This window comes from Salmo trutta, chromosome 15, assembly GCF_901001165.1.
Source record: "Salmo trutta chromosome 15, fSalTru1.1, whole genome shotgun sequence".
In the NCBI taxonomy this organism is placed as follows: Eukaryota; Metazoa; Chordata; class Actinopteri; order Salmoniformes; family Salmonidae; genus Salmo; species Salmo trutta.
Window position 1 is genome coordinate 27,964,491 of NC_042971.1, and position 14,403 is coordinate 27,978,893.

General features: G+C 40.9%; 1 protein-coding gene across 2 annotated transcripts in view; it reads left to right on the forward strand.

The window, feature by feature from the left end:
- The first annotated feature begins 934 nt into the window (after nucleotides 1–934).
- Nucleotides 935–14,403, forward strand: part of LOC115148697 (zinc finger and BTB domain-containing protein 16-A) — a 124,878-nt gene continuing 111,409 nt past the window's right edge. The window contains exons 1-2 of one of the 2 annotated variants that reach the window (XM_029690827.1): nucleotides 935–1,108; nucleotides 4,235–5,565. In XM_029690827.1, the coding sequence (XP_029546687.1) occupies nucleotides 4,328–5,565 (1,238 nt within the window). In that variant the 5' untranslated portion in view covers nucleotides 935–1,108; nucleotides 4,235–4,327. The remainder of the gene's footprint in view (nucleotides 1,109–4,234; nucleotides 5,566–14,403) is intronic. The other variant, XM_029690826.1, reaches the window with a different exon arrangement.

Sequence of the window (14,403 nt, forward strand, 5' to 3'; positions counted from 1 at the left end):
TGCAGTAGTCAATTCATATAAACAAAATATTTGAAAACGTTTGAAAATGACAAAAATATTGCTACCACAATTAGCTAAATACTGTGTCTTTCCAAAAAAATGATCGGCCCACCTTCTCTATTGTGTGCCTGGCTATGCATGTTAGAATGCAAATGCTATGTAACACACATACAGACTGTTATTTCTTGGTCCAGCACAACTAGTTATAGCCTAGGGGCTATTACACTATAAAACACATTTTCCCATCGCAGTTTAAAACACAATCGGTCAGCCGTTATTATTGTACTGATACAGTAGCAGTGAGTGTGTTTTAGGGCATACAGCAGCCTATACCTTGTAACTCCCAATAGGCCTTCTGTAGACAGCTCAACGCCTGTTGGCTACAAGCCAACAAGTTGTAAAAACACAAGTTGTAGTCAAGTGGCACTGGTGGGGGCAAAATAAAAGGAATATAAATGTTATATTTTGATAATTGATAAATATAGATATCTATTTTTTTCATCAGTAAATATTTGTATTCATTATTCATACACTTTCTTGGACAATTATCCTCAATATTCTGCATGTACTTGTTAATTTTCTCTTACGATATGGGTTACCTAATTACATAATGATTTCGACTTTTAAAATGTTCCGATTGTGAAGATTACTCTAGGCAGGTAGCCTAGTGGTTAGCGCGTTGGGCCAATAACCGACGGTTGCTAGATCGAATCCCCGAGCTAACCGGGTAAAAACATGTCGTTCTAGCCCTGAACAAGGCATTAATCCAAGTCCGTCATTGTAAATAAGAATTTGTTCTTAACTGACTTGCCTTGTTAGACAACCTGTTGTTATTATTATCATCGTCACTGATAATTGTATCAGTTCCTATAATTCCCCTGCTGCCTACACGTTAAAGATTCGGCAGCCCCCTAGGTGTCTCACTTTCGCAGTGTTTGCATGGATTCAAGAGAGGGAAGAGTGACTCGGTTCGTTGACGTCACCATTGTGTTGATTTGCTAACCCGAAAGAACAGAGGAGTTAGTGCGTGTGAGAGCGGGCACTGTGAACTGCGTTACTATGCTGTAGCCCAATAACCACACATTCGGAATCAAAACGTGCAATTTAGGTGAGTACTGATATGGGCGCGCAGCTTTCATGTTACAGTGACAGACCCGCTTCTCTGCATGCTTACACTTGTTTTTCCTGTGTACTCACATTGTGAATGCTTTAATAGTATGTTTGCTATCCTCACTTCAACCCTCATCAAGTTACAGTTCCTATAGCGCTACAATGTGGCAAGGAAAGTTGATGTATCAATTCCTGTTTGCGCTGAAGTGTTTTACATTGCATGTGTTTAGCTGTCAAATAAAGCCAAAAGTCTGAGCGGACGAAAGGTGTTTAAGTTTCCATGAACACTTGTGCTTCATTGGCCGTGTAAAGATGTTAGGTTGACGTAATTGTCTGTTTTAGTATTCGGGAGATCGCAACAGGAGAACGTGAGGTCTGAGGCTTACATTGCGAACCAGACATTGTGACGTTCGTCCATGTGGTTTATTCTGAAAATAGTATTTCTGTTGAAATGAGAATACAGTATGCCGCTCTTTATGTTCCTGTAAGTTTTAAAAAGCGAACAAATGACGCACTTGAGGAGCTCGTGCAGCGGTGATGACAAATCATCTTGAACACAAGGGCAATAATCTGAACTGTGTCCATCTATTTATTCACTGACTGATGTACATTGTAGGCCTACACCAGAGACCCACATAGATAACTGGTCGACTGCTGCGTAATCCTTGATTCTTAATGAAATATTGCCTCCTCTTGACGCAAATAAATAGAACATTGTTTATAGATGGAATGGCAAATTGAATTGCCATCGATATGGGTTATCTCTTTCAAGCACAATCATAATGACATGTCCAAATAAAATGCTCTCAAGCTGTAATGATTTCACATCAAACGATTCCACCTGTGTGCTAATCAGAATAGCAGGCTAGTGAATTGAATCATTGTTGCAACCAGTCCCGGTTGAGATCATGTATTTGGGTCATATTCGACCTTATGTACTTTAGTAGACTGTTGAGAGAACTGTGAGTATTCTGTTTGTTCTTGAGCGAAATGTGTTTGGAAACAATTTCCACGAGCATAGGTTTTTATTGTCTCAGATTTATAAACATCAGGACGCATTGAACATAATGCTAAAGAGATGCGCGCTTCGGACAGACAACTGTCTTCGTGGATACAGTTGGTCCTTAGAGGGTTCTCTTATAGAGGGTTCTCTTATGATTGCGTTATGTTGGCGTTGATACGCTGTCAATACAGCATAGCCTATTGATTGAAAATAATAATTAACCCTTCAATGGTGTCTATTCACACGAGTGCGTGAAATGATTTGGTGACATTAACGCGCCGTCTTGACGCACTGTCTTAATCCAGTTCCTCATACAATTTGTGGGCTTTACGTTACCTATGATTATTAGGCAACTTTCGATTGTTTCCTATGGTAAACCTGGGGTACTAAGCTAATTACGCAGCGCTATAGACATGGACCTATTTACTGGGTCATAAATTAGCGATAAATTGTTATTCGTGTCATAAAGTAGCATTTGTTGTCATTTGTTCGATGTCCACCAGTCACATCAATACCAAATGTATACAGTCTTGAACTGCTCTGTAATATAGGCTATGTGAAATTGAATAGAATTTTCATTGAGTATTTCCAACGATTGCCAACTGTTGACTTCATTTTTATGAGAGCCACTGAGTATTGTTAGCCTTGTCTAACTGTTTTGGAATTGTGGATGCATAATGTTAACATAAATTAATAGATTTTAATCTGCGCTCTTTATCAATATCCTTTTCGGGAAAATGTAAAAAGTCTGTAGCCTACAGTTTCAGATTCTTGATTAACTCTAATGGAATATTTGAAAATGTAAATGATAAAATGACTTGCCTAAAATGAGTACAAGCTATGTAATCATGTTAATTATAATAGGCTACTGAAATAACATTTTATATTTATAATAATAACGGTGATGATTATATCATAATTGAATATATTCCTCATGTGGTCTAATCTTTTGTGAGAGCGGGCGATGACATGCCAACATGCATTCAAATCATTGATCGCCTAGACTACTGTACATTCCATAGACATTACAACCAGGTACATTGCAAGTAAAAGCAGTAATGGAAACTATTCTGTCCTAGTATAAACCTGCGCTTCTTTATATGAATTGTGTTTTCAGATCAGATTACAATAGAATTGTAGTCGTGTAGAGCAATTTTATATTACGTAACCAAGTTAAAGAGGTGTCCAAAGCAATGACTCGTGCGTTTCTTTGGCGTATGTAATATAATCTTGTTGGTGCTACATGGCGTTTTTATTTTTTGTTGCGACATCCTCTGTTCCAACTATTCCTGGCACGCTGCTCGCTCCCTTCTGTGCTCACTGCTCTTCTCTGTGATAAGAATACTGAATAAGATACCATTTCATTTCAGAATGGGTGTTGATGGTCTTTGTGAACCAAGCATTCTAACAAAGACTAGGGTGTTGCAAGGCTCTCAGTGTTCCATATTTTTTGCTGTTCATGTTTCACATAACTATACATTGAGTGGGAAAAGATGGGGTATTTTTTAAAGATTTTATTGTAGTTTAATAAGGAGTGGGTGATTTGGTCTGCTTGGCGTTTGACTTGTGTTAGTTACCTATTGATCATTTGCTCTTACTGCCACTCATTTCAACTATGATGCCATTGCATACACTTCTTACCATCCCAGTAGGGTTGTCTGTCCATAGTTGTATTTATTATGTACAGAACAGCTCAGTGTCATGTGCATAGACCTGTTTTCATTTCATGAAGTGTGCAATGTTAATGGATGAGAGGTGAGAACAATTTGAATTCAAAATCCCCAGAAAATAAGGATAAATTGCTGATCTTTATCTAATTGAAATCAATTCTTATTAAAAAGACAAATAACATTTATGGTTTGCAATGGCTTTTCAAATAATCTGCAGTAATTCATACAACCACAATTGATTGTTTTAACTTAACACTGCAGAACTGTTTGGATTTTTATATAAAAGTATAGGTTTAAATATTTATCTATGATCTTATCTACCACAGTTATTTGAAGTTTATTGGGCTAGGACCAAATATGATATATAGTTGAGAAGTCAACAGTTGTTTTCATATGTTATAAAGTATTTTCCCAAAATATTCTGATATGCCTGATCTTGTTCTCTCTCCAGATTGACTTTATCTTGTTTACAAAGATAAGTGAAGAAACTGCTGAGGAGGGAAAGCGAGCCTCATGAGTTGGCCTGGCGGATCTCAGCGACGTTATGGATTTGACTAAAATGGGTATGATCCAGCTCCAGAACCCCAACCACCCCACGGTCCTGCTGCAGAAGGCCAACCAGATGCGTCTGGCAGGAACCCTCTGCGACGTGGTCATCATGGTGGACAGCCAGGAGTTCCATGCTCACAGAACCGTGTTGGCCTGCACCAGCAAGATGTTTGAGATTCTGTTTCACCGCAACAGCCAGCATTACACCCTGGACTTCCTTTCACCAAAGACCTTCCAGCAGATCCTGGAGTACGCCTACACTGCCACACTCCAGGCCAAAGTGGAAGACCTGGACGACCTGCTGTACGCAGCAGAGATCCTAGAAATCGAGTACCTGGAGGAGCAATGTCTCAAGATCCTGGAGACCATCCAGTCCTCAGATGATAATGACACGGAGGCCAATATGAATGATGGCGGCACGGAGGAAGAAGACGAGCGCAAGGGCCGGCAAGGAGGGAAGAACGCTAAGAAGCATTCCATGGAGGGGAGCTACCTTTCAGCCACCCAGCAAGCCTCTGCCCTGGACCAGAGCCCCTCCGTCTCCACATCCTTTGGGCTCTCCACCATGAGCCCAACCAAAGCTGCCGTGGACAGCCTGATGAGCATCGGCCAGTCCCTCCTGCAGCAGGGCTTCGGGGGAGAGCACCTGACTCACGGCAACTCCCACCGCCAACTGATGACCGAGATCAAGACAGAGATGATGCAAGTGGATGAAGGCGGAGGCCACGAGAGCCCCAGAACCATGGAGTCCAGCGCCTCCAGCAATGGTGAGAGGAGCGGCGAGATGGACAAGAACCGTGATGGCCCAGGGACCCCGACCAGGAGCAGCGTGATCACAAGTGCCCGCGAGCTGCACTACGTCCGGGAGGATGGCATGGGAGACCCCCAAGCAGATGGTGGCCAAATGGGTCTAGAAGCCATGGCGGGCATGACAGGCATGACCGAGAAACAGCTGACCTCCCTGTACTCTCTGCCTCCCAATCATAAAAACGAAGTTATGCGATCCATGCCGGCCTCCATGGCCTCTTCTCTCCACATGTCCCCTGCCCTGGCCATGTCCATGGACTTCAGTGCCTACGGGGGACTTCTGCCCCAGAGCTTCATCCAGAGGGAGTTCTTCAACAAGCTGGGGGAGCTGGCCGCTGGCATGAAGCCAGACGGCAGAAACCAGCACGAACGCTGCAACGTGTGTGGTGCAGAGCTACCAGACAACGAAGCTGTAGAGCAACACCGGTAAGGTCAACTTTGTGACATTTTTTCTCACTGGTTTGGTTCTATTAACATTTGTAAACTTGTTGATCTTTGCCAAAAACGTTTTTCTTCAAATCAATGATAAAATAGAATAAAATTCTGCCTACAGTTACTTCATTTAAGTTTACTGATATACGTACATAAAATATAGGTCTATTATTTTTCTACCTTTCATAATTCAGGAATCTACTTAACAAAAGTTTTGGAGTCCTTTTTTTTCTGTTGAAAATGTTTTGTTTTTTTGCATGTACTAGCTAGCAGCTTAGTAAACTCAACTGCGTGTCGGCGGAATGTACCACAGACTACATCGAGACGCTATCAGTTGATACCTGTAAAAATGTTAATTCTTTAAGGCTTTCCTTGTACCAATGTTTGTCCTGTGTAACTGCAAGCCTTTTCTTTGGGTGCTGAAATCTGTATTTTTTTGTTGTTGTAAATCATTGCATGGCAGAGTTTTTAGTTTTCGCAAGGGATGCATAGAAGGCAAATTATCAAAAACGTTGGATTCCAAATCCAACTGACAACTCTATAATAATCAGAACAAGCACAGGTACACAGTAAGAATTAAATAATGGATATTTTTTAAGTATCAAGTTGTAGTGCACGCTTAACTTCCGACTCTGTTGGAAACAGTGAATTAAAGGGTGCAGTTTTTATAAAAACTATGGATTTCAGCATCCAAAGAAAAGCATGCAGTTAAACAGGACAGACATTGGTTCAAGGAAAGCATTACAGAATTTACAAGTATCGAGCTAGTGGCGGTACACCCTAATGGGCGCATCGTGTATGGAAGATATCCATATTACAGGGATCTAAACTAGTGCTAACAAGCTAGATGACTATTAAGCTAATATCCATGAATTACAGTGCCTTCAGAAAGTATTCACACCCGTCAACATTTTACACATTCTGTTGTAAAAATCCTGAATTTAAAGTGGAATTATGTTTTGTGAAAGTTTTACAAATTAATTTAAAGTAAAAGGCTGAAATGTCTTGAGCCAATAAGTGTTCAACCTCTTTTGTTATGGAAAGCCTAAAAATGTGCTTAACTAGTCATGTAATAATTTGCATGGACTCACTCTGTATGCAAAATTATTGCTTAACATGATTTTTGAATGACTACCTCATCTCTGTATCCCACACATACAATTATCTGTAAGGTCCCTCAGTCGAGCAGTGAATTTCAAACACAGATTCAACCACAAAGACCAGGGAGGTTTTCCAAGAAGGGCACCTATTGGTAGATGAGTAAAAATAATGTGTATCAATACACCCAGTCACTACAAAGGTACAGATGTCCTTTCTAACTCAGTTGCTGGAGTGGAAGGAAACCGCTTAGGGATATCACAATGAAGCCAATGGTGACTTTAAAACAGTTGCAGTGTTTAATGGCTGTAACAGGATAAATCTGAGGATGGATCAACTTTGTAGTTACTCCACAATACTAACCTAATTGACAGAGTGAAAAGAAGGAAGGCTGTAGAGAATAGAAATATTCCAAAACATGCATCCTGTTTGCAACAAGGCACTAAAGTAATACTACAAACAATATGGCAAATTAATAGATTTTTGTTCTGAATACAAACTGTTATGTTTGGGCCAAATCCAATACAACACCTTACTGAGTACCACTCCATATTTTCAAGCATAGTGGTGGCAAGCATCATGTTATGGGTATGCTTTTAAGCGTTAAGAACTGGGGGAGTTTTTGAGGATAAAAAAGAAACGGAATGGAGTTAAGCACAGGTGAAATCCTAGAGGAAAACCTGGTTCCGTCTGCTTTCCACCAGACACTGGGAGACTCATTTCTCTTTCAGCAGGACAATGACCTGAAACACAAGGCCAAATCTACTCTGGAGTTGTTACCAAGAAGACAGCGAATGTCCCAGAGTGAGTTATTACTTAAATCTACTTGAAAATATATGTCAAGACCGGAAAATGGTTGTCCAACAACGATCAACAACCGATTTGACAGAACAAATGTTGCACAATCCAGGTGTGGAAAGCTCTTAGAGACTTACCCAGAAATACTTTCTAAAGGCACTGCAAATATAAACGTTTGAGATTTTACCCCTCATTTAGATATTTTTCTCAGCCAAGAGAAAAAGTTGAAATCTGATGCAATAAATAAATGTCAGGTTAGCTTCTTGTGGTCAAGATCGCCTGCTTTGATGATACATTCCTCAGAAGAATTTAACCAATGAATATGCCTTTTCATTAGAAATTGTTAAATTCATAGTTTATTTGGTTACATTTTTGTAACCTAAGGTAGAAGAAAGTGAGAAGTTTCATGGAAATGAGTAGCATATTTTCCATTAGTCTACTGGTATTTTCATTGGATTTTATGGTTGTCAATTTTCACCCAGAACTGGGTAAGAGTTACTTTTTCAAACTTGTGTACTAAAGTCAATAATGTAGGTACTTTAAAGGGCAATTCCGCCACTTTTCAATCTCATTCATTATCTCCAGCACCATACCAGTGTCTACATGTCAAAACGGAGTTTCTAGCCCAGAGGCAGGGTATTTTCTTGCTCCCCACATCACCGCGAGTCTCCGTAATGTCTGACGGTCATCGTGAAAAATGTTAACTTTATATATGTTTAATTGCGTCGTTTTCACATATGTAGATACTGGTATTGTGCTGAGATAATGAAAATGAGATTGAAAAGTGGTGTAATTGTTCTTTAGGCATTGTAACTCAATAGACGGGTTGGTTGTTTAGCAACAAAACTGACTAGTGCGTAACTATGGGGAAAGACAGACGGGGTTGGCTTAGATTGTTGATAACATGCAAACTATATTTCAACTCCAATGTTCATTGTAAACAAAGTTGCACAATGAGCACTTGTCTCTCAAATACATCGTTACAGTTGTTGGTTAGCTAGCAAATTTTTGCCATATTAGCGTAGACGTAACATCAGTCAAAACACCTCAAATCAAAACATGGTATCAAGAACAAGATCAAACAAGCTGAAACAAGCCACTTCCGGTTCACCTCACGCAGTTTCTTGATATTGTTGCTAGCTATCTGGCCATCCAGAACCATCACACACATCGTTTGGACCCTTTGAATTGCACGCATCGTTTTTGTGGCATTGTCAGCTAACCTGTCTATGCCACCAGGTTACTTGTTGTTGCTGCTACTACATGATACTTGAATATTTGCTTTCATATGATTTTTAAAGACATGCTCTGGAACTTTGGCAACTAAGTATGTCAACATCCTGCGCTTTGGGCTGGATGTGTCAATGTGTAGTTCATACATGCAGAATTACAGTCTTACCTCAGTTAGCCACAAAATCCCTAGTTTGAAAGTCAGTGTTTTTCTGGAAGTTGTGCTGCCCTATTTCCCAAAAATGTTCCCCCACATGGACCCAGCCCTCTAGCAATTTGAGTTCAACCAATGAGCTTCAGCCCGTCAACATATGAGTGGCAGCTATCAAGATGCAGATGATGCACACCAGGAGAGTGAGTGAGAGCAGTGGCCTGGTGCACATATGTGACACAGTACGCAATTTTCAGGGGCCACTTTTGGCTTGTAAGCTCTACTTTCAGAACTACTGGCCAAAACGTATACAAAAGTACAGGTGAATCCCATTTTTAAGTTTGAAGTAGGCTATCATATCAAGACAACATTGTTGTCGCTCTCTCTGAAACCATCAAGTCTGTGGTTGGCGACCGAGGCTGAGGTCCTCTCCCCTGATGACTTCCAGGCCTGTCCGGGTGACTAGCGAGCTGTCCTGCCGTGGCGCTGGCTGAGCCCATTAGTCGCACCTGGTGAGGGGGGCCAGCTAATGGGAAGCAGCCTCCCTCCTTCCTCACACCCATCTCAGCCCACTCCTGATCCCTGTGGTGTGGCCAGTGATTGAGAGTTTGGGGGCCCTAGCCACCGGGGGGACAAGGAGGGCCTTATTAGCTTTATAAGTGGTGCAGACTGTCCAGCCCAGGAAATGAGGGCTGTGCAAAGGACCCGAGCCCTGACCTCTGCAGCCTAACCTTTCGGCCGCTCGGCTGGCCTCTGCTTCTCGTCAGCATAGCCAGAGGGCGGTGGTGGTAGTAATAGTAGTAGTGTGGATGTAGGAGTGCAAAGGAGGGGGAGGGTTGGGGGATTTGAGAGGTATACAGCAAGTAAATCCACGCCAGGTGTGCACCGCTGTTCAAATCCCACCATGCACTCCTGTTGTAGACCGGTCAGCGTGCTGTTGTCTGCACATGAGAAATGTTGCTCAACTTCCAAAACTGTCAAGGAATTGTACTAGTGTCTCGAAATTTGGGAAATAGGCCATTGTCTGCTTTTTAAGAAACACTCGGTTTCTGCTAATGGCCTGCCACTCTCACACATAGCCCAACACCTCATGAAGCTTGTAGGATTTGGAATTGGTCATTTCCATGTAAAAGGACCAATGAGCACCATCTTGTGAAGTTCATAGGAGCATGTCAAATTGGGTGTCAAACAAATGCTAAGAGTCTATATTTTTTTGTAAATAAGGCATATATATATATATATATATATATATATGCCTTATATATATGCCTTATATGTACATTTTTATATATACATTTTTCAATCAAAAAAATTGGGAATAAGCAAAGGCTTTGATTTCTTGTCAAAGAGATAGAAAAGGGGTCTTAGAAAATACTACTACTACTAGAAAAAGTCTTAAAATGTATTAGAAATGCATCAAAACACAATGTTGAAGTAAAGACCTGAGCCAACTCATATCAACACTTTTATATTTCGTTTTGGAGAAATGATTTGCCTTCTGTAAGTTTAAGAAACATTGCCATGTGCCTTGAAATTCTCTTATGAAAACCCACATCTTATTAAGAAATTCTCTCCCTCATGAGGGAGGATAATGACAGTTCACAAAAGTAAAGGTAGACCTATCAATTAGTGTTTTTACTGATATCAATTTTGTTTATGAATGATTAAGTAATTAAAACTCTAAATTATTTTGCCAAATCGGTAACAGAATTTCCGAAAACAATCTAACTACATTTCTGCAATTGCATTGGCTACAATGATTTCCCATTGTAGTCACAAACCACAGTTGGGTCACGTGCTACTGTCCTACCTTCCGTTGGCATACTGTTATGTTCAGCTGATAACTGTTTTCTTTCTCTTTGTCTGGTAGTCAAAGCAAGAGTATGAAAAATCGGGACAACCAATCCCTCTCTCTTTCCTTCCTCTCTCTCTCCAATTAATGTCACCTCTCCTGGCTCTTACAGATACTTACCCACGAGCCCTCTCTCTTTCCATTTACTGTAACCAGCATCCTCAACCACTGAGCACTGGATGTAATGGACATAAAAAAGTAGTTGAAATTTGGTCAGTCCGCCCTGGCCTTGATTTCAACGTCAACAGATGTTGATTTTTGGTCCGCTCCGGACCAACTTTGATTTCAACTTCCACAGACGTCTGGACCGGCTTTCATTTGGCCCAAACATAGACATCCATGATTGGTTCAGATTTGGTCTTGTCCAGACCGGACCAAATCTGAAGTAATCATAGGACCATATCATAGATGTCTATGTTTCACAAGTTTGTACAGCACAATTCCGTTACTGTGGAATTGCCGATTTTTGGGTTTGACTCAGTGTGTCAGAATTGATTGAGAGCTCACATTTCCAGTTGCTTAAGATTATACTGAGACAAGGAATGGGAAGGGAGCGGGTGCACCTGGTGAGTTTACAGGTCCTAGGTCATGTTTGGAACGCCAGGCTTTTATGCAACATAAAAGAGTCAGATGACATTTTAAAGATTCCAAAATCAAGATGACTCATACTTGTTGTGCTGAAAAGGTTTTACCTAATAGTACCCTGATCTTGTACAACTATCTTTTGTTGTTTCCAGAATTGTTGTGCTCTGCTGAACGTTGTTGTTACTGTACATTACGTTTATGTAATGCAATAACTCTGAATGTGTCCAAGTTAAATTGGCTGCCAATAGAGAACAAAAGAGAGCACTTCCTGGAATTTAATTGCATCACTACTACATGCACCGTCAGAATGTTTTTCTTTCTTCTACCGGCCTCTTTTACCTTGAGTGGACCTGCTCAGCTTGAAATGTTTGTGCTAATCAGATGGAATGCGCCACGGTTAAGGTTCACGTAAGGATTCTGTTTCAGCGGCCCCTACCAAAATATTGGTATGTCTACAGCATGGCCGAAGCTTTTGTTAAATCAGTCTATCTAATTGGCAGATTTGAGTGTATTCCGTCTCGGTTACTCTATATTCCCTTAATGAATTTTGGAAGAAATACAGAATTACTTGTTTAGAGAGATGGCCTTGTGTACCTTCACCCACAGTCCTTAAAATTAATGAGGAATTGAATAGAGCCTTTGTAAGCTATAATAAACAAAAGCGTTAGTGTTTTTGGATTTATTTGCCATGAAATAACTTGGGTTAGTGTGAACAAAATGGCAAACAATTTCATTTTGCGGTGTTAAAACCAATAGTTTTCTTTAATAAATCACAATTTATCCTGAATGTCCTTCGGGTTTAGGTCAGATCTATTGAATGCTTATTTAATGTGAAAGCTGGAGTGTGTTTTACGTCAAAGGACGATTTGTTGTAATTTTCATGATACGTCCTTTTGCCTGGAGAAATTGAGTGATGAGGTTGCCTGTTTTTCAAAAGTTGTATCAATGTGACCATCCCTGATTGTGCAAGAGATGGGAAATCTAGGATCAGAAGAGATTTCCAAACCGTTTCATGCATTGATCTGTTGGCTGCCCCAACAGAATACTAATGGCTTCATTTAGATTAGCAGATGTTCCATGACATCCCTAAATATTGTAAGCCCTGTTCTAAAGCTTCCTCAAACAGACTTCAGACATTTGAAGTATAAAGTCAAACATTGCGTCATGCATCGCCTGTTTTATCATCCGTGTATAACGAATTGCCGTTATATCCAGAAAATGTCTGCCTTTAAATATATGCAGATCCCTATCTTCTCATGGATCTAATTTAGAAGGATAAATTGCCAGAATTATGAGTCATGATTTGATTTAATGATTTTTCTGATTCCCTTCTGTTTATTATCAGCAAACCTGTACATTCTTTCATCCGATTACTTTTTTTTTTATGTCGGCGCAATTGACAGAAATCGTGGTTCCCCAGTTGATAGACCTACGTGTTTGTGTTTTCTAAAGATTTGTCAGAAGCTTTGATTGTTGACAGCTCGCAGCACACAGAGCAATGGTTCTGGTTGACTAATTACAGATTATATCCCAGCAGCCTTGTGCCAGGGTTGCTACCATCTCCAGTTACAAACGTGAAAAATATTTCAGTCTGGGAGTTCATTTGGTGCAAACAGGTCAAGTTAACTGGCCATAATTGTTTCCAGACGTGGCACAGGTCCTTTGTGCGTGTGTGTGCACAAGCGAGAGAGTGTGTGTGTGTGTGTGTGTGTGTGTTAGAATGAATGCATCAGTAAGTGCTTGCTTCCTGTATAATTTAGCCTGCTCCATTCATTCGCCCATGCCCTGGGTTCTATCGTAAAGCCTCAACAACTGGATGAGATGTGGTTTGGCTCCACAAATGGAGCGAGGGGGTATCCCTTGAAGTAGCCCCCCAGAGTCATGTATTGATATCTCCTGGAGATTTATGAGTGAGGGATTGGTAAATGAAGGGCTGTGTTTGTTTTTCAATCGCCCCAGGTTTCCTACAGGGGCCAAATCAAAGCTCCATCTCACCACAACAACAACAACTGCGTTTTTTTTCCCCCTTTCTCCAAAGCCGGGACATATTTGACAGTCTCAGATTTATTTCTTGAAGGAAGTCTGGGTGAGTGTACTCGTGGCTTTAGGGAGACTGGATTACAGCAATATTTTAGTAACCCCGTGATAAGCAAATAATCATCTGGCAAGGCTGAGTGATTTATTAGACAAATAAATTAATCGTACGGGGACTAACTCTAAAGAAGAAAACTCTGCTTGATATTCCAAACACAGCTTCCTATTCAAAGACCCATAGCCTTGGGTTTATCTCTTTCACTTAACACCCATTATCATGCAGATGCCTGGCCTCTAATGTACTTACAACCAAACAAGAATGCCCCCTCCAGAACCCTTTCAGAATATAGCTGTTAAACATAACGAACCGTCAATGTTTGAACCATCTCTTTCATATCCAAGCCACAAGGTGTATGAATGAACCCCTGTCAATGATTGTCCACCTCTCGTCGGCCATCTTTGACATAGAGAAACCTTTTCCTCAACAACTGACTCGGATATTCAATTTCCTCGGTTGTCCTCCGTCGTGGCGAGGTGGGCGGAGAGGGCATAGTCAAACGCAGTCAGCGTGGTTCTAATACCCAGGGTCCCTAGTGTTTAAACAGGAGTCTGGGGCCTTATCTGTGCATATCAGGAGGACTGATAACCACGCGTGCTCCTCTTCAGTAAACCAAGAGCAGATAGGGCCTGATAACGGCCATAGCGTTGTCGCAGGATATAACACACAACCTGCATGCTGAAATGATGTGTAGGGAGAGGTACAGAGAGGGGTGCACGTCAGAAGTTGCCCTATAAGGTGAAGCACACCTGATATCATATCCACCACCAAGAACCACAAGGCTGCTTTAGGCTTGAACCTTAGCACCAACGGTCAAGATGACCTCCTATTCCATCCCCAATCTGTGGTCCCAGATACAAATTAAATTAACATATTGTTTCTAAGGGATTTAGTTATTTTACCATATTTTATTGATAGGCTTTTGTGTGTCAGTGAGCGCTCTTTTTTTTTTTTTCTTCCTCATTGTGTTGTGGGTGCTTTGTCATAGTCTGCATTATGGTGGGAAAGAAAGTACAGATTCATTAC